Genomic DNA, 19,309 nt, shown 5'->3' with positions numbered 1-19,309 from the left:
ACCATAGGGGTAGCCTAAATTCCTCCTTACCTGTAAGGGGTTAAGAAGCTCAAGTAACCTGGTTGGCACCTAACCAAAGGAACCAATGGGTACAAAAGATACTTTGAAATCTGGTGTGGGGGAGAGGTTTTGTTTTGGGTTCTTTGTTTCTGTGGCCATTCGCTCTTGGGACTAAGAGGGACCGGACATCAATCCATGTTCTCCAAATCTTTCTGAACAAGTCTCTCATATTTCAGACTTGTAAGTAACAGCCAGGCAAGGTGTATTAGTTTATCTTTGGTTTTCTCAACTTCTGAATTTTCCCTTTGCTAGAGGGAGGTTTATCCCTGTTTTGTTGTAACTTTGAAACTAAGGCTAGAAGGGGTTCCTCTGTGCTCATTGAATTTTCTGATACTCTGTAAGGTTAACTACCAGCCTAAGTTTACAGAGGTGATTCTTTTACCTTTTTCTCTTTAAGTTTTAACCTAAGCTGGTAAGAATAAGCTTCGGGGGGCGGTCTTTCATGCGGGTCCCCACATTGAATTGAATGTCCCCACATTGAATTGAAGTTTTTACCTAAGCTGGTAAGAATAAGCTTGGGGGGCGGTCTTTCATGCGGGTCCCCACATTGAATTGAATGTCCCCACATTGAATTGGCTCCATGTTGTGTGAGCCGCAGGTGGGAAAGTGAATTCATAACAGGCATAAATAATGTCTGATTCTTTCCTCATCTATTGCCCTTTTAGAATGGTGTAAATCCATTGCAGGCAGTAGGGGACTCCAGATTTACCCAAAGGGAACTGAGATCTGAATATGGAGCAGTGCAGAATCAATAAGCTTTTCATTCTAGGTTACATTTATCATAGAATCATAGAATATCAGGGTTGGAAGGGACCTCAGGAGGTCATCTAGTCCAACCCCCTGCTCAGACCAAGGAAAAAATAACAAAGAACGAATATAAAATCCAGTGTGAGAACGGGATCAAAGTGACTCTGTGTAACACGCTCCCTCTTGAGCTACCTGCTCTCCGGGCTGGAGATGTCTCCCAGCAGTGCTCTGCAGGGAGGCAGCCAGATGCCTAAAGAAGCAGGACAAGAAAAGAGAATGACAATGTCTTCTTCCAGTTACACAGCAAGATGCATTACAGAAATTCATTAGAATGTAAAACCTGCAAGCAATGAAGGGAGCTCGCCAGTTCCAAGGAGAAGCAAGCTCCTGTGGCTTAGTAGAGAAGCATGGCTAGAGTTCCAGAGAGATGTGCCTTGAGAGCAGAATATGGAGCAGAGGTGGGCAAACTTTTTGGCCAGAGGGTCACACTGGGGTTGCAAAACTGTACGGATGGGCGGGTAGGAAAGGCTGTACCTCCCCAAACAGCCTGGCCCCTGCCCCCTATCCGACCCCTCCCACTTCCCGCCCCCTGACTGCCCCTAAGATAGCGACATGAAGGTCGCTATCTTACAACAAAAAAACTTCAAATCCAGACTCCAGCGAGAAACTGCTGAATTGGAATTTATTTGCAAATTGGATACAATTAACTTAGGCTTAAATTGAGACTGGGAGTGGCTAAGTCATTATGCAAGATAATCTATTTCCCCTTGTTTTTGCCTCCTCCGCCCCCCCAGAGGTTGTTGTTAAACCCTGGATTTGTGCTGGAAATGGCCCACCTTGATTATCATACACATTGTAAGGAGAGTTGTTACTTTAGATAAGCTATTACCAAGAGGAGAGTGGGGTGGGGGGAGGTATTTTTTCATGCTTTGTGTGTAAAAAAGATCTTCTACACTTTCCACAGTATGCATCCGATGAAGTGAGCTGTAGCTCACGAAAGCTTATGCTCAAATAAATTGGTTAGTCTCTAAGGTGCCACAAGTCCTCCTTTTCTTTTTGCGAATACAGACTAACACGGCTGTTACACTGATTTCTGTGTTACCAAGCTCTGTTCTATGCGGTGTTCCTGTCGACTAATAAGCCTTCTGTTTTACACGCTGGCTGAGAGTAACGGCTGACTGTGGAGCTGGCGTGCAGGGCTCTCTAGCTTCCTCTGGGGTTCCGTCCAGGTGGACCCACCAAGGGGAAGTGTATGGTGTGAACAGGGATGCTGAATGCTCTGAGGTCAGACCAGGAAGGCCATAGCCCTTCGGCTGAGAGTAACGTGCCCTGGACAGGCGTGCCCTGAGGGGAGTCACGCTACCTGTCTGACTTCATACAGAGCAGTTCCAGAGCATCAGACCTGTGACTGCGTCAAACCAGGAAAGCTGGGCTGTCACACACTGCACCCTTACAAAAGAAAATGCAATACCGGCCATGGTATATGCTTAGGTAGTGCCATTCAGCCTGTCCTGTGCTGTGCAGCCCCGGCGTAGAATCAGCCCGGCGTAGTAAGTAACAGCCAGGCAAGGTGTATTAGTTTACCTTTGGTTTTCTCAACTTCTGAATTTTCCCTTTGCTTGAGGGAGGTTTATCCCTGTTTTGTTGTAACATTTAAACTAAGGCTAGGAGGGGTTCCTCTGTGCTCATTGAATTTTCTGGTAAGGTTAACTACCAGCCTAAGTTTACAGAGGTGATTCTTTTACCTTTTTCTCTTTAAATAAAATCCTTCTTTTTAAGAACCTGACTGATTTTTCCATGGTTCTAAAACCCAGGGGTTTGGGTCTGTAGTCCCTTTGTAACCAATTGTTGAGGATATATGCTCAAGCCTTCCCCAGGAAAGGGGGTGTATACTTGGGGGAATATTTTGGGGGAGTAGGACTCCAAGTGGTGCTTTCCCTGACTGTTTGTTGAATCACGTTGTGGTGGCAGCGGTCCCAAGGCAAGAAAGGAATCTTTGCCTTGGGGAAGTTTTAACCTAAGCTGGTAAGAATAAGCTTGGGGGGGTCTTTCATGCGGGTCCCCACATCTGTATCCCAGAGTTCAGAGTGGGGAAGGAACTCTGACCGCACCTTTATACAGGTATAACTGCATCTACTCTAGGGCTTGTACCTGTTTAAGTATTTCAGCAAGAAATAGACCCGGATGGAAAATCTTCAGCAGAACCATTTTCCATCTGCAGAAGTAGAAAACACTCGGTGAAGTTGTGTAATTTTTGCCAAAATTGCCTTTCTGATTAAAAAAACATAGGAAAAGAGTCCCAACAATGTCAAAACATCCGATATAGAGCTTTTTGGAATGAAACTTTTCAGTGTTTTGTTTTGAAATGACATCACTCCCTAGTGGACGTATGGAGTGATCATCACCCAGATGACACTTCCACGTTCACTTTTTTCCGGGTGGAGGCCCATCGGTCACACCACTCTCGGTTGGACCGTATTTACTTATCCCGTTTCCATCTTTCACAGGCCCACTCCTCTGCCATTCGGCCGGCCCCATTCGCGGATCAACATTTAGTCACCGTAACTGTCTCCGTCCGTGCAGAGAGACCGGGGCCGGCCTATTGGCACTTTAACAACAGCCTGTTGGAGGACGAGAGCTTCGTGACGTCCTTCCGGGAGTTTTGGCTGGCCTGGCGAGAGCAGTGGCGTGCCTTTCCCTCGGTGCGGCGATGGTGGGATCTCGGGAAGGTGCGTGCCAAGCTCTTCTGCCGTGACTACACTCGGGGCACCAGCCGACGGTGAAATGCGGCGATAGAGCGGTTGGAACGGGAGGTCTTAGAGATGGAGAGGCGCCTGGCCGCCGATCCCGAGGACCCGTCCCTCTGCGGAGCGTGCCAGGAGAAGCGGGAGGAACTCCAGCACCTCGAGGACCACAGGGCCCGAGGTGACTTCGTTCGGTCCCGCATCCGCCGCCTTCGGGAGATGGACCGCAGCTCCCGCTTCTTCTATGCCCTGGAGAAAATGGCGGGGGGGGGCAAGAAACACGTCACCTGCCTTCTTGCGGAAGATGGGACCCCCCCCCTCACGGATCCGGAGGAGATGTGTGGGAGGGCCCTTGACTTCTACACAAGCCTTTTCTCCCCGGATCCGACCGATCCTGGGTGCTCTGGGAGGAACTCCCCACGGTCAGCGTGGGTGACCGAGACCGACTAGAGCTGCCTCTCACCCTGGCTGAGTTCTCGGAAGCCCTCCGTCGCATGCCCACCAATAAATCTCCGGGCATGGACGGGCTGACCGTGCAGTTCTACCGCGCGTTCTGGGACATCCTTGGCCCAGACCTAGCCACTGTCTGGGCCGAGTCTTTGCAGGGCGGGATCCTCCCTCTTTCGTGCAGGCGAGCAGTGCTCGCCTTGTTGCCGAAGAAGGGGGACCACCGCGATTTACGAGACAGGCGTCCCGTCTCGCTCCTTAGCATGGACTACAAAATTTCAGCGAAAGCAATCTTGCTGCAGCTAGTGTCCGTGATGCACCCAGACCAGACCTATACTGTCCCGGGTCGCAGCATCTTTGACAACCTATTTCTGGTTGGTCCTTTTGGAACTCGGGCGGAGAGATGGTCTGTCGTTCGCCCTCCTGTCTCTTGATCAGGAGAAGGCGTTCCATAGTGTGGACCATGGATACCTCCTGAACACTCTGTAGGCGTTTGGATTCGGACCTCAGTTTGTGAGCTTTCTCCGGGTGCTGTACTCTTCCGCGGAGTGTTTGGCTAGGCTCAACTGGACCCTGACCGAACCGGTCAGCTTCGGGTGAGGAGTGCTGCAGGGGTTCCTCCTCTCGGGCCAGCTGTATGCTCTGGTGATCGAGCCCTTCCTCTGTCTCCTCCGCAGGAAGTTGACAGGGTTGGTGCTGTGGGAGCTGGAGCTGTGGACTGGTCCTGTTGGCGTATGCCGATGACGTACTCCTCGTGGTCCAGGACCCGGCGACTTGGCGCGATTGGTTATTAATCACCAGGCCATCTATTCGGCAGCCTCCTCCGCCCGAGCCAACTGGGTCAAGAGCTATGGCTTGGCGGTGGGGGACTGGCGGCAGGTAAGCTCCCGCCCACCCGTGCTTCAGACCATCCGGTGGAGTGCGGGTCCACTGTTCTATCTCGGCGTTTACCTTTCCGCCACGCATCCTTCCCCGCCGGAGAACTGGCAAAATTTAGAAGGCGGGGTGATAGAGGGTAGAAGGCAGGGTGAACACTTTCTCCCTCCTGAAGGTGTTTGCTTTGTTTTGTTGCATAGTTTTGTTTTATTTTATTTTTTGGTGATTTTTTTTTTTGTGTTATGCAAATAAAATGTCTTTTTGCTTAAAAAAAAGGTACTCTCCTATAGCCATCTGGCCCGACCCTGTCACAATAGCCTAAGACACATACTGGACCCTAAAAGAACAACAGTGAAGAAACATGAAAGCTAAATGGTGTAGAGGGGTAAAGTCATTGTTAGCACTGTGCAGCTCACTGCTTCAAAACCCCCAGCTCAGGCATACTAAAAAAGCCCTGTGATATAATCAAAATGCACCAACATCTTTACTTTTGTAGCAATAATTTATGCAGCTGTATGACAATTACTTTTTTCATTTTTATCATCAATTGGAGTGGCCCCAAAATATTATTTTCTCTGCGATTTTATCAAAATGCACATTGCTTAGTGCCTTTAAAACTGTAACCTCTTAGCAAATTCTTGTCTCCACCATACCGCTGATAAACATCATGGTTTTGTCTTAAGCAAAGAGAAAGAAGTCTGGTGAAATAAAAATTACATTATAATATTTACAAGCGAGACTATCCCAAACTTTTAAATAAAAGCATAAACTTGTTTATAAAAAATGAATTACCCAGCATGCAAACCCCCATAAAAAACAAACCCATGAACAAAAGACTCCTCTAAAGGCAGATTACGAAGACGGAACATAAACCTTTTAATAAATCTCAAAAAGAAAAGGAGTAAGTGTGGCATCTTAGAGACTAATTTATTTGACTATAAGTTTTCTTGAGCTACAGCTCACCTCATCAGATGTAGCTCACGAAAGCTTATGTTCAAATAAATTTGTTAGTCTCTAAGGTGCCACAAGTACTCCTTTTCTTTTTGCGGATACAGACTAACATGACTGATACTCTGAAACCTATCATTAATAAACCTCGTTTGTAAATTGTGAAGAACGTGTTAGATTCCAGGGTACAGTTTAATCCCCACTGTCATTTGCAGATAAAAAATATCAGATTTGAAAAGCTTTGTAACTGCATGTAGGAGAGAGACAAAGTCTGTAGCCTGTTATCTGGAAAAACATCCCCCACCCCAGAGCCGACCTCCATGCACCGTGACAAAATTTGGCAAAATAATCCAAAAAAGGCAATAAAGCCTTCTGAAGTACAGCAAATGTTTCTGTGAGACAAAGGCTGGCCCTTTCTATAGCAAGGCAACTAACAAAGAATGGATACAAAACTGTTACAGTAAACAAAAAAAGATTTCAGTCCATAGTCAAACCGCCCCACAAATCTATGTCAGGTCTTTTATTCCTAGGTTCCTGTTTTTTTCATATTCAACTTTGAAAAGTTTATGACAGTTTACTTTGTAAAATGTTGCTTGATGTGATTAAAACCAGTGAGTTTAGCTGCAGGAGAAGAAGGAGATGGCTGTTTCAGATAATAAAATAAAATAAAAAAAGGTCAGGAAAAGAGAGGCATGGGGTAGGGTGTGGGGTGACAAGCTTTTTCACATAGTGTCAGATGCTACAGAAGTTCTCGCTCTCCTTTATGCTGTTACAAAGCTCTGGCTTGGCTTTTCAGGGTTGACATTTTTATTGTAAAACCTTCTGGTAAATGATCAAAGGTTTACGTATCCTGGAAACTTTCTTCACAATTTACAATTGAGCTTATATCTGTAAGCAGGGTCAGGATGAACTCCACCCTGACATCTGGTGGTGAGGTGAGGCAAATTGTGGAAAAGAACTTCAGGGGCCAATCTCATTTGCATAGGCACACCCACAACGCCGAGAATGAGGCCATAGCTGCCCAAATGGTCACATTGGCGCCTGTGGGATCCCCAGTGTCTCTGTTATTGGGGCAGGAAGAATAAATTGTTATTACCCTGTGTCAAGGTTCCTTCCCCACTCTGAACTCTAGGGTACAGAAGTGGGGACCTGCATGAAAACCTCCTAAGCTTACTTTTACCAGCTTAGGTTAAAACTTCCCGAAGGTACAAACTATTTTACCCTTTGCCCTTGGACTTCCACTGCCACCACCAAACTTTATATGGGTTCCTGAGAAAACATAGTTTGGACACGTCTTTCCCCCAAAATCCTCCCAACCCTTGCACCCCACTTCCTGGGGAAGGTTTGGTAAAAAGCCTCAGCAATTTGCATAGGTGACCACAGACCCAAACCCTTGGATCTTAGAACAATGAAAAAGCATTCAGTTTACTTACAAGAAGACTTTTAATAGAAGTAAAAAAGGAATCACCTCTGTAAATCAGGATGGTAAATACTTTATAGGGTAATTAGATTCAAAACATAGGGAAACCCTCTAGGCAAAACCTTAAGTTGTAAAAAAGACACACAGACAGGAATATTCATTCTATTCACCACAGCTGTTTTCTCAGCCATGTAAAGAAATCATAATCTAACACATACCTAACTAGATTACTTACTGAGTTCTAAGACTCTATTCCTGTTCTGTCCCCGGCAAAAAATCACAGAGACAGACACAGATCCTTTGTTTTTCTCCCTCCTCCCAGCTTTTGAAAGTATTTTGTCTCCTCATTGGTCATTTTGGTCAGGTGCCAGCGAGGTTACCTTGAGCTTCTTAACAGGTGAGAGGCTTTTTCCTCTGGCCAGGAGGGATTTTAAAGGGGTTTACCCTTCCCTTTATATTTAAGACACCCTGATAATGGGAATCAAGGACAGTGGAACTGTACTTGGCCTTTTTTTATGATGGAGGGACTCGCCATCAACTAAGTAGCACTCGCTAGGCAAGGGACATGGGTTCCAAAACTCTGTGAATGAAGAGAGGCTGGGGACAGGTATGAATGCTTGTTGGCATGGGCCCCACATGCTAAGTGCGCTTCCCCCTCTCTCCACTGTGGAATATCAGAGCTAATTTTGATTCGAATTAGGAGTTTAGTTACAGGCTGCTGAGCTGAATTCACGTTGTACTGAGACTCTCCTACTACAAGCTGAAATCAGAAAAGAGCTGAGCGTACCTAGAGCTGAAATCACGGAGTGTTGTGTTAAGTAGTGGGGGGAACATGAAGATATATGGTGAAGCAGTTTGCGGGACAGCGAGCAAAGCAACTTATGGAGCAGAGCAATTTGCAGGATGGCTGGCAGAGCAGAGCATTGCAGTTTGCGGGACGGCGAGCAGAGCGGCTGGTGGAGCAGAGCGCCTGGTGGAGCAGAGCAGTTTGCCGGATGCTGAGAGCAGCTCATGGGGTGGCTGGCAGAGCGGAGCCCCATGGAGAGGTGGGGCCATCAGCTTTGGAACACGTAAGGTGCCCCTTAACCCCCCTCCCAATCTCCACCCAGGTTGGGAGGTAAAACTCTGTAGATAAACTTTTGAACTCTGGGGCTGCTCTGACGGGGGTCAGAGACTGTTGAGTCATTGGACTTTTGGGACTTCGGGTGATTTTGGGTTGATGGACTCAAGAACCAAAGGGAAAGGACATGCCCCAATTTGCTTGCTCATGGGTTGTGTTATGAATCCTCTAGGTGGTGTTTCCCCAACATAATGCCACATTGTTTGTCTTTGTTATTAAAAGGATTTTTGCTACACTCAGACTATGTGCTTGCGAGAGGGGAAGTATTGTCTCCTGGAGGCTGCAGGGGTGGTATGTATTTGTCCCAGGTCACTGGGTGGGGGCTTGAGCTGGTTTTGCATTGTGTTATTGGAATGGAGCCCCTAGATACTGAACCCAGCCCTTGTTGCTGCCAACTCTGACAGGCAGAAGGGTTACATATCATATCCTTGTAAACTGCCCTTAGTGAAGATTGTTTTTGTCGGGGTTTTTTTGCATGTTTAGAAATTCATGTAGGCATCACTTCAAAAACAAGCGAATGCTTTTAGTGAAAAGGATGAGCTAGTTTCTCTTTTCAGCATTGTAAAGTCCTTTTTATTTCACCAGAACCCCTTCTCTTTGGTTAGGGCAAAACAGTAACGTTTATGAGACGTGAAGTGGAGGCATGGGGAGGGCGTGTTAGAGCAGTGGTGGGAGCTGCGGGGGGCCATGCCTGCGGACGTAAGCAAAATGTCTTGCATCCCACAGTCAGATTGCTCTGATGAGCTGCAATGCGGCCCATGGGCCGCAGGTTGCCCACCACTGCATTAGAGGTTATGGTTTTAAAGGCGCTATATGTGAGGCTGGCAGACCAGGTGCCAGCTCATGCCAAAGCCCCAGGCCTCATTCAATGTTTATAAATCCAGAGTTGGAAGGCAGACCAATTCACTTCTGTATTAGTACAGATCCAAATGATTGGTAAACGATTGGTGAGAGTATATTTGGTGTTTAAACTTAATGAAAACTAGTGGGATGTTACATGCATTTGTTTTCACTTATCTGTTTCCTGTTATAATGTAATAGCAAACATCCACAGTGTAAATAAATAACCCATCAAACGAAAAAGAAGCCTTGTGGAACGCAAATGAAGAACTTTAACAGAAAAGTGCTAATTTTAAGGCAAGTGATCATTGTGTGTGTGGTGATCGGAGGTCAAAGACGCTAAGTGCATTCCTCACTCTGTGTAATCAAAGGAAGAGCCCACGTGGGTAGTGACCCTGTGAGTTTGCTTGCTGTGAGAAGAAGCTGTAAGTATGGCGTTAGGGAAAGATCCTTCATCTCTGGGCTGTTTGGATTCTAACAGCTGGAATAACCTGGGTTAATCTGGGTAGCCCTGAGATCCTTTTGGGAAACTGGCTACTTGTTACCTCTCTACCACCATTTGGTGAAATCTAATTATAGAACACACCACCAGCTTGGGGGGGTCTGTTCTGTTTTCTGGCAGTCTGCCCTGAGGTAGCATTCACAGTCGTGAGCCAGTCCAGACAGTATGACACGATACAACAATTTTTTTATAAGAGAAAGAACATTAATACCTTGGTGCTGCTTCAGTGTGACGATAAATAAAATGAAAAAAATTAACTGTTTCTCAGATCGCTCTATCAGATAACTCTGTGTACTAGTGTGTGTGTGTGCGCATATCTAAGTGTTTAGTGATTGTTAATCTCTTGTGTGTATGTTGCTAAATGTGCCAAATACGTTATTAATGCAAAATATTTACTGCTAAACCTTAAGAATAAAATTTTGTTTGTAAATATTGTCTCTCAAATACTAACATATAGGGTTCCCAAATACTTCATTCCTGTTTTTATTTTACTTAGTACACAGAACTTTAATTAATCCACATTTCAGATCTTACCAAAAAGGGCATAGCTTGAGGACAGAGGATTTAAAAGGTAGCTAAAACTAGGCCTGCATTTTCTCTCACGAATGGACATATTAATGAATTTTCACCATAAGATTTCCTTTGAGTGAGGTATCCTGTGCGTTTTATATGAAACAATGTTGAAAAAACAAGTGTGTGTGAGAAAGACACATATATAAAATAATATAAAACTACTTTGAATGTATTTTGAAAGGGTTATTTATAAATAGTGAACAACTTGGCTTGAACATACACTCATTTGAGGTTGGAAGTGATGGGTGTGTGTTGCATGTTTTCCTACTTTTTTTTTAAATTTATCTGTTTGTCAAAAACTTTACAAAAATTAAGAGGCCCCTAATACATCTTAAACCAATAGGTGCTAATTTCCAATAAATATAAAAGGTTAGGAAGAAATACATTATTTGAGTATATGGAATAAGGGAAATTGGAATAAAATTTAGGCATGTAATTCCATTAGGGCCAGCCTACCAGTTTTTAAAGACAAATGCTAAAAGAATTGTGGAGAAAGAGGACATTTTATTCCTGGTCCAAATTAAGAAACAAATAAGGTTAACTGCTGAATTTACACAGGTATTGTAAAAAAGTTGATAAAGAAACCTACATACATGCTCACTGGAATTAGTATTTTATCTTTACTTTACAATTTAATATGCTCTGCTGAATAATTCCATCAAAAATCCATGGGGTTATAAAATCCTTGTGATTGGTTTAGGAAACTGTGATGCAATTTACTGTTCAGTGACGTGTGATTCCACAACAAATCACGTGGTTAAAGAATCCCTTCTGATTGGCTCACCAGTGATGGGTGGTTTGCTGTAAGACTCCAGAGCAGGGGGTTCTGCAGTTTGGTTGGTGACAATCTGTGCTGTGAAATGCTTTTCTCTTCTCTCTGTGCTTTTAAAAAAACTTTCTTGAATGTCTCTGTAATGATCCCCACTTCTGGTACCACTGTAAGAGGCTGACACCCACCTATCGCAAGCACCCCCTGGTCAAGTGCGTGGATGCCCGCAGTTTTTCTCCGCTCATGGTGCCCCCATTGGCTGCTGCACTTGTCAGGCAGGTCTTCAGTGACTCAGCCCAAGTCTGTGTGTGAAACCAACAAACCTCTTCTGGGGTACACAGTCCAAAATGTCCTGTAGCTCTCCCTGGGCTCAGTCTTTAACAGTCCAATAGGGCCCGTCCTGGTACCTTCTCCATTGGTATCAACCTCTAACTCTTCCTGCTCTGACACCCCTAATTAGTCCAATGGTGGCCTGTCTCAGTCCCCCTTCAGCTGGTACATCTTCCTATAGCCCTCCCTGGGCTCAGTCTTTAAGCAGCCCAATGGGGCCCATCACGGTACCCTCGCTCGATCTGGCTAGGTTGAAAGGTTCCTACTCTGGAATTGAGCAGCGCCCCAAGGGCTTCTTCCCTGGGACTCCTTGCCTCTACTTGCGCCACCCTCTTGGACTCAGTTCACTGACCACAGCTCCCCGCTGAGTCAGTCCTAGGGCAGCCCCCTTCCCTGCGGTGTCACCATTCTAATTCCCTTCCTAATGGCATAGCCACTTCCCACAGAGGCTGGTGGGGAACCTAGTCCCACCCACTGCTTTGGGTCCAAAACCAGGGATCCTTGAAGTATAGCAGCCTTGTGCTGCGCCCCTTAACTAATTGCTGATCTACATTTCCTTGGGCCACTTCCTCATAGCTCATCTTAGTTGAGCCCTGGCAGCCAGCCAGAAGCTATTCTCCAGCTCCCAGGCCCTGCAGACAACTGCTTGCTTCAGCCACAGCACCCAGCAGCCAGCCAGGAACGCCTTCCTCGCTCCTCGAGTCCCTGCCAGCACAGGGTTTGCATGACAGCATGAGTGAAACACTGACCGTCTGCCCCCTTGGTTGGGGGGAGCTGGTGCAGAGGCAGTGGGAAGGGCTGGGGGGCATCAACAGGTGCAGAGATAGGGGGAGAGATTATGCAACGGGTGCTGGGGGGCTACGAGCAGATGCAGAGAGGCGAAGATGGGAGTGGGTGAGGTTTACCAAGCTAAGCCCCGCCAGATGGTACCTGAGGCTGTCCCTGCGGTGAGGTGCATGGGGCATGAATTGTAGCAGTTGCCATGGGGTGCAAGGTCTTGCCAGGAGGCTCATTTCATACCCCTCTGGGCTCTGCACAGGTGTCTTCTCACACCCCTTCCTGTACTCGCGAGTCTGGCGCATCATGCGTCTCATGCAGGAAACCAGCCGCTGCAGCTTTGGCCAGCCTGAGAAATGAAACCCACAGATTGGAGAAGCCCAGAACCAGGATCTCCCTTCCCCACTGAGCAGTCCTCATTGAGGGGGGCCACACAGCTCACAGCGAGGGCTGTGGAGATGGTCTCCAGGGGTTACGGGACTGGGAACACAGCGCTGCTCGCCCTGCTGGGCTGGCTCGGGGGTGAGTGCCCTTTTCTCCTGGTGTTCAGCTGCACAGAAATATTAAAAGCCTCATAAATAAGGTTTCTTTGGCACCTTTTACTCCAGAGCCTTTCCCTGGGAATCCAGACACCTGGGTTTTATTCCTAAAGTTGGGAGGGGAGTGGGGTCTAGTGGTTAGAGCAAGGGGGTGCTGGGAGTCAGGACTCCTGGATTCCGAATGGGATGATATGATGTGGGATGCTCCCTTCCAGTTGATGTGGATGATGTGGGATGCTCCCTCCCTTGACCTGGGTTCCCACTGCTGTTCAGCTTCAGTCAGTTCCTTAGGTGCAAACCTGCACTGGGTTAACTAAAGTGCTGTTTGCAAGCTGAGTAAAAACCATGCCAGCTGGCGTGTCTATACTTATCTTGGTTCCGTTTGTTCCTGTTCTCGCAGGGGGAAGCTAATATCAAAACTGCCAAAATCAAAATGAGAACATCTACATTGGGTTTGCACAGGTTCAACAAATTGGTTTTTGAAGTGGTTTCAGTTGCAATAGTGCAATCCATGTATAGTGCAGGTCACAGGCTCACCCATCTGTGAAGGAAGGAATTATGGGTAGAGTTTCTACAAATAGATTAAGCAATTTGAAAGGGAGGTATATGTTCAACTGGGAAATCGTCATATTTTTTGTGAAGCCCTTGCTGCAAATAGTCTGAGCTGAAGAGAACTCATTACCTTTATACAGTTAGGATTTTAAGCTGTTAAAATGCATATTCTAAGCCCTAGCTCAAGAAAACAGCTGGTCAGCTCCAGGTCCCCAGAAGACAGGGAACATCCCACTGTAAGCATATGTGAACATAAAGGATGCTAGAAAGGACATTCATGGGTCAGACCTAATCTCCCCTTCTCTATGTCTTTATTCCCATGGTTCACTTGTAGGTTTGACCATTTCAGAGCAAGCTCAGCTCCGAGTGGTGAATGGCTCGAGTCACTGCGCTGGGAGAGTCGAGGTGCTTCACAACCAGCAGTGGGGAAGCGTGTGTGATGTTGACTGGGACATAAACAATGCTGGAGTTGTGTGCAGGCAGCTGGGTTGTGGGATGGTGTTGTTAGCCCCAGGGTGGGCTGAGTTGTGTGCAGGCAGCTGGGTTGTGGGATGGTGTTGTTAGCCCCAGGGTGGGCTGAGTTTGGAGAAGAGTCTGACCCCCATCTGGCTAACTGAGGTTAACTGCACAGGGAGAGAAGCTGCCCTCACGGAATGCTGCAGTGGGCCTTGGGAAGACCATAACTGTAACCACAGAGAAGATGTCGGTGTTGTGTGCTCAGGTAACCCTCACCCATGACACATATGGCACTGTGTGGTGAGTACTGTGCTGCAGGGAGTAGAGCAGCATGTGTTACTCAACAGGGGTCATTCTCCCCTCTGAATCAGCCCTGACCCCGATGTCCCAGACTGGCCTGAGCTGGGTCTTTCCTGCTGAGAGCTAAAACTGAGGCCCTGCCCATTCTCTCTCTCTTGGCACTTTCTCAGCAGTCCGGGAGTTAATGCTGGGTCTGAATTCCAGGTGAGGTGAACACCTGCAATTCAGACTGGACACAAGTGGACACAGGATTCTCCTCACTTCCTGGCCCAAAGTTTTTTTTGCTTCAATCCCCAATGTCTAATGCTGAGAGTCGCTGGGCAGGTCCCACAAGGTGTTGAGATGTCAGTGGGATGGGAGAGCTCCCAGCATTTCTCAGGGGGCGCTCAACACTCTTCAGGGCCCAAATGTAGCCAGATCATACATGATCTCAATACTAGTTTCCCCATCAATCTGTGTCACTGGGCAGAATATTCCCCGCCCTTCCACCTCCCTGTTCAAACAGGAATTAGTTCAGGGGCATCCTGTGGCCTGTCTTATGTAAGAAGGCAGACAAGGTGATCACAATGATCCCTTCTGGTGTTATAAACTATGGCACAGCCCTACCTCTGCCTTTCCTCCCACACCCCAGGGCCTGCTATGTCCCTTGGAGTTTGGCTTCTCCCCTCTGCCCTGGTTCTGCTCCTGCTGGTGTCTGCCCCCATCATCACCTGCATCCTGAAGAAAGGAGCCCCCACCCTCCCTGAGCCCCTGAGAACTGGCAATGGCAGCAAGGGGCAGCCTGAAGAGGACCCAGCGATGGAAGAGGAGTCGGCTATATACGCCAGTGAGTAACTGTCATTTGTGGGTGGTTCGGTTCAGACATTCAGCTGGGTCATTCTGGCAGCAATGTCTCTGGTCAGCCTGAAAAACATAAGTCTGAGTCCACGCCCCAGACTCAAGGACTCAAAGAAACCTTGGACATCTTTCATTATTTGTATCCAGAAAAATGTTCCACTTCCTCGAAATTGGCGAGGGGAGGAGGGGGAATCCCATCTTTGGCTGATAATTTGCCTCTAAATGGTGAAATCCCAGAATCATGTGGTGCTACAAGGATGGGCCAAAATCATCCTCAGAGTAGCATACTGTTTGTGAGCTAAATCATGGGTAGATTGTCTATCTGTGAGCAGGAGGAAATTTGTCATGATCTTAAATCTTCACTGGCCCACAGCAGAGACCAAACAGTTTAAAATCTGGCCTGTTTGAAACTGGGTCTACTTTTGTGGCTCTGGCCTGTTGCTCTCCGAGAGCCACTGTCAAACTGTCCCACCTCTGGGAATCAGAAATGATGCTTCCGAGGTCCCTGTTATTGCTGTAGGATTTGTCCATTATTTTCAGAGCTGAGATTCCTCTGCTCCCCAGATGCCACCCTGTGCCATAGGGCAGAGTGTGCTCCGTAGCTGCTGAGATGTATGTGGGAATTATCGGAGGAAGCGGTTACAGTGTGAGTGCAGGACTCTGTGCCTCGGGGTGGAAGTGTGTGTGTGTGTGTGTGGGGGGGGGGGGGGGGGGGGATGAAGTTTGCCAGGAGGATTATCGCTGTAATGATTTAGCTCATTCCATGATGTCCTTGGTTCAGCTCCCTTTGCTTCTCAGTCTCCATTGTCACCGCCTTTCACATTGTTTCATTCACAGATGTCTCAAGTTTTGTGCGCACCCAGAGACCTCAGCGAGAGATGTACTGACTAGGAGGATGCCAGCAAGACAGGGATGCAGGGGAGGCTGGCCTGGATTGGGGAGATGGAAACTTCTTCTCTTAGCATCCAAAAGTTCCACCCTCCCTGTCTCTTGCACTAGTGCGTGTGAGGGGCATGTGCTGGATGGCCGTGACTATCCTTCGGGGTGAGGAGGGCTGTGCTAGCAGCAAATATCCTGACTGTCGTTTAATGGCAGGGCACATTCTGAACAGGGCTTATTTTAAATAAATTTAGGAAACACCAGGAACAGCCAATTTTATCAGCTCTATCACCTCCTTGTTACAGGGTCATGAGAAAGCCTGTGTGCATCACTCCCTCCAGTGGAGAGACTGGTGTCTCAGCTGCGTGCCGTAAACCCAGCCCTGGGAGGAACTGACAGCTCCTCTTTTAGCTCAGAGAGTTGGTGTTGCCCTTCCTCCCAAGCCAGGTGCTCTGTGCACCTCCCATTCCTCCTCCCCCTCAGGCCATGGGCTCTGGGTGCCCCCAACTCTCTCTTCTCCCATAACTTACTGCGGAGGTAATTGCCAGGGGCTGTTGTTTGTGTTGCTGCTGTGAACGGAGACACACACACACGCAGAGATGGAGAGCCCCTATGGATCTCAGCAGAGCACGGACCGTGACTTGAGCTAGGCTGCGTTACACCAGCAGATCTGCCCGTGGCTCTCCCCCTTCCCTGCCAGCATGAAACAACCCTCCCCCCCAGCGACGTGGGCGCTGCAGGCCCCGATGGCATCGCTCCAGCCGGCCGAGCCCCAGGGAAGAAGAGGAGCAGGTGGGGGGGGCAGCGAAGAGGTGAAAGCCCCCCTCGGGGGAGCCCCTGGCCCCTGAGAGTCTTGGAGGGCCTAGGGGCCAGTTTTGTTCAATATCTTCATAAATGATCTGGAGGATGGTGTGGATTGCACCCTCAGCAAGTTTGCAGATGACACTAAACTGGGAGGAGAGGTAGATACGCTGGAGGGTAGGGATAGGATACAGAGGGACCTAGACAAATTGGGGGATGGGGCCAAAAGGAATCTGATGAGGTTCAACAAGGACAAGGGCAGAGTCCTGCACTTAGGACGGAAGAATCCAATGCACCGTTACAGACTAGGGACCGAATGGCTCGGCAGCAGTTCTGCAGAAAAGGACCTAGAGGTTACAGTGGACGAGAAGGTGTATAGGAGTTAACAGTGTCCCCTTGTTGCCAAGAAGGCCAATGGCATTTTGGGATGTATACGTAGGGGCACTGCCAGCAGATCGAGGGACGTGATCGTTCCCCTCTATTCGACACTGGTGAGGCCTCATCAGGGCAGCGGGAATGTGTCTCCGTGTCACTCCCGCACCAGCTGCCATCTCCTTTGCTGGCTACTCACAGAGTTTTGTGCCTTGTATCAGTCTATTGTCCTATCTTCAGCAATGGCCAACGCCTGCTGCTTCAGAGGAAGATGCAGAAAACCCATCAGTGGGCAGCAGAGGGAAGTCCTGCCCCCAGGGGAAGTTTGTTCCTCACCCCCCCGTTCGTCACTTTGTGGCTGGTTCATGCTTTGAAGCAAGACATTTTTTGTTCCTTCTCTCCTCTCTCCTGTCACTCTGGATGGTCTCATTCTGCCGATAAATCTCCAGTCCCTATTTTACAAATCCATATCAGATCTTGTCCTCTGTGATATCTACTGGCAGTGAGACCCACTAGCCAATTCTTTGGTGTGTGTATAGAAACTTTTGATTGGTTTTAAATCTCTCCCCTTTCTGCCTCACTGAATGCCCCCTTTTACTTGTAACATAAGGGTGGCTGACTCTACATTCTTCATACTTACTTCACACTTGGTCAGATGTTTAGTTTAGTTGTTTAGTTCAGGGATTGGCAACCTTTGGCAACCTTTGGCTCGAGGCCTGTCAGGGAAATTCGCTGGCGGGCCGTGCCGGTTTGTTTCCCTGCAGCGTCTGCAGGTTTGGCCAATTGCAGCTCCCACATGCCGCGGTTTGCCGTTCCAGGCCAATGGGGGCTGTGGGAAGCGGCGGCCAGCACATCCCTCAGCCCATGCCACTTCCCACAGCCCCCATTGGCCTGGAACAGCGAACCTCGGCCAGAGGGAGTTACAATCGGCCGAACCTATGGACGCTGCAGGGAAACAAACCGTACCAGCCTGCCAGCAGATTTCCCTGATGGCTGCATGCCAAAGGTTGCCGATCCCTGGTTTAGTTCTTTGAAGTTGTTTATTCATTCTTCCTGCATCTTGACCTGAATCATTCGTCATAAGATAGTATTCTTGACAACCAGCCAATCAAGCACACTCTTTGCTTTCTATTTTCCTCGGAGAGAGACAGGTGTAATGACTAGAAGGCAAGTAGTAGCCATTAGGAGAAAGGTTTCTTGCCTGGTCAGGTCATGTGTCAGATTTATAATTTTCTAGACCCATATTGATTCCATCCACCTCAGACATAAACATCAGAAAGGTGACATGAAATGGCAACAGGTATGAGCCTGCAGTGAAAACATTCCCAGCAGCAATAACTGAATTCTTGTATCTCTAGGTGTCATAAATATAAAGGGAAGGGTAAATACCTTTAAAATCCCTCCTGGCCAAAGAAAAAACCCTTTCACCTGTAAAGGGTTAAGAAGCTATGATAACCTCACTGGTACCTGACCAAAATGGGGGGGGAGAAACAAAGGCTCTCTCTGTCTGTGTGTTGCTTTTGCCGGGAACAGAAAGGACTGGAGTCTTAGAATTTAGTAAGTAATCTAGCTCGATATGCATTAGATTCTGTTTTGTTTAAAAGGCTCATAAAATAAGCTGTGCTGAATGGAATATAGTCCTGTTCTTGTGTCTTTTTGTAACTTAGGGTTTTGCCTAGAGGAATTCTCTGTGTTTTGAATCTGATTATCCTTTAAGATATTTACCATCCTGATTTTACAGAGGTGATTTTTTTTTACTTTTTCTTCTATGAAAATTCTTGTTTTAAGAACCTGATTGCTTTTTCATTGTTCTTAAGATCCATGGGTCTGGGTTCACCTATACAAATTGGTGACGATTTTAATCAAGCCTTCCCCAGGAAAGGGGGTGTAAGGTATGGGGAGGATTTTGGGGAGAAAGACTTTTCCAAGCGGGCTCTTGGTAAGTGACCCACTGGGTTAGGGTGATCAAAGATGCTCAGATGTGATACTGGCTGCATCTCTCCTTTGTGTTCCACTGGCTAGGAAACTCGTGTGCTGTAACTACATCAGCCTGATCAGCTAATGCCTCAGGGGCACTTTGACCCTGTCTGCCTCCCTGAGCCCAGATGGCATCAAGGGAAGGGTGATCTAGCCAGGGGCATTGTGGTCAGGAAGCTTATTGTGTTCTCTCTGATCTGCACTCCCATGTGCTTTTCCTGTTAAGTATAAACGAGCAATGGTAGCATGCTGTGTAAAGTGTCTGTGGGTACGTCTACACTGCAAAAAAACCCTCATGGCAGCGAGTGTCTGAGTCCAGGTCACCAGACTTGGGCTCATGGGGCTTGCGCTATGGCTCTAAAAATAGCTGTGTCGGCAGCACTTTGAACTTGTGGCTGGGGCTGGAGCGCTGAGACCCGCCCTCCTACCAGGCTTCAGAGCCT

The 19,309-nt window shown here is 47.7% G+C and overlaps 1 protein-coding gene across 1 annotated transcript in view; it reads left to right on the top strand.

The window, feature by feature from the left end:
- LOC140901853 (scavenger receptor cysteine-rich domain-containing group B protein-like) overlaps window positions 1–19,309 on the top strand; it is a 31,012-nt gene that overhangs the window by 10,252 nt on the left and 1,451 nt on the right. The window contains exons 4-6 of the mRNA XM_073321277.1: window positions 13,579–13,768; window positions 13,826–13,965; window positions 14,632–14,826. Coding sequence (XP_073177378.1) covers window positions 13,579–13,768; window positions 13,826–13,965; window positions 14,632–14,826 — 525 coding nt within the window. The remainder of the gene's footprint in view (window positions 1–13,578; window positions 13,769–13,825; window positions 13,966–14,631; window positions 14,827–19,309) is intronic.

The sequence above is a fragment of the Lepidochelys kempii genome, chromosome 23, assembly GCF_965140265.1.
Source record: "Lepidochelys kempii isolate rLepKem1 chromosome 23, rLepKem1.hap2, whole genome shotgun sequence".
NCBI classification, from domain to species: domain Eukaryota; kingdom Metazoa; phylum Chordata; order Testudines; family Cheloniidae; genus Lepidochelys; species Lepidochelys kempii.
Note: the sequence above shows the minus strand (reverse complement) of the source record. Positions and strands in the feature narration are given on the sequence as shown.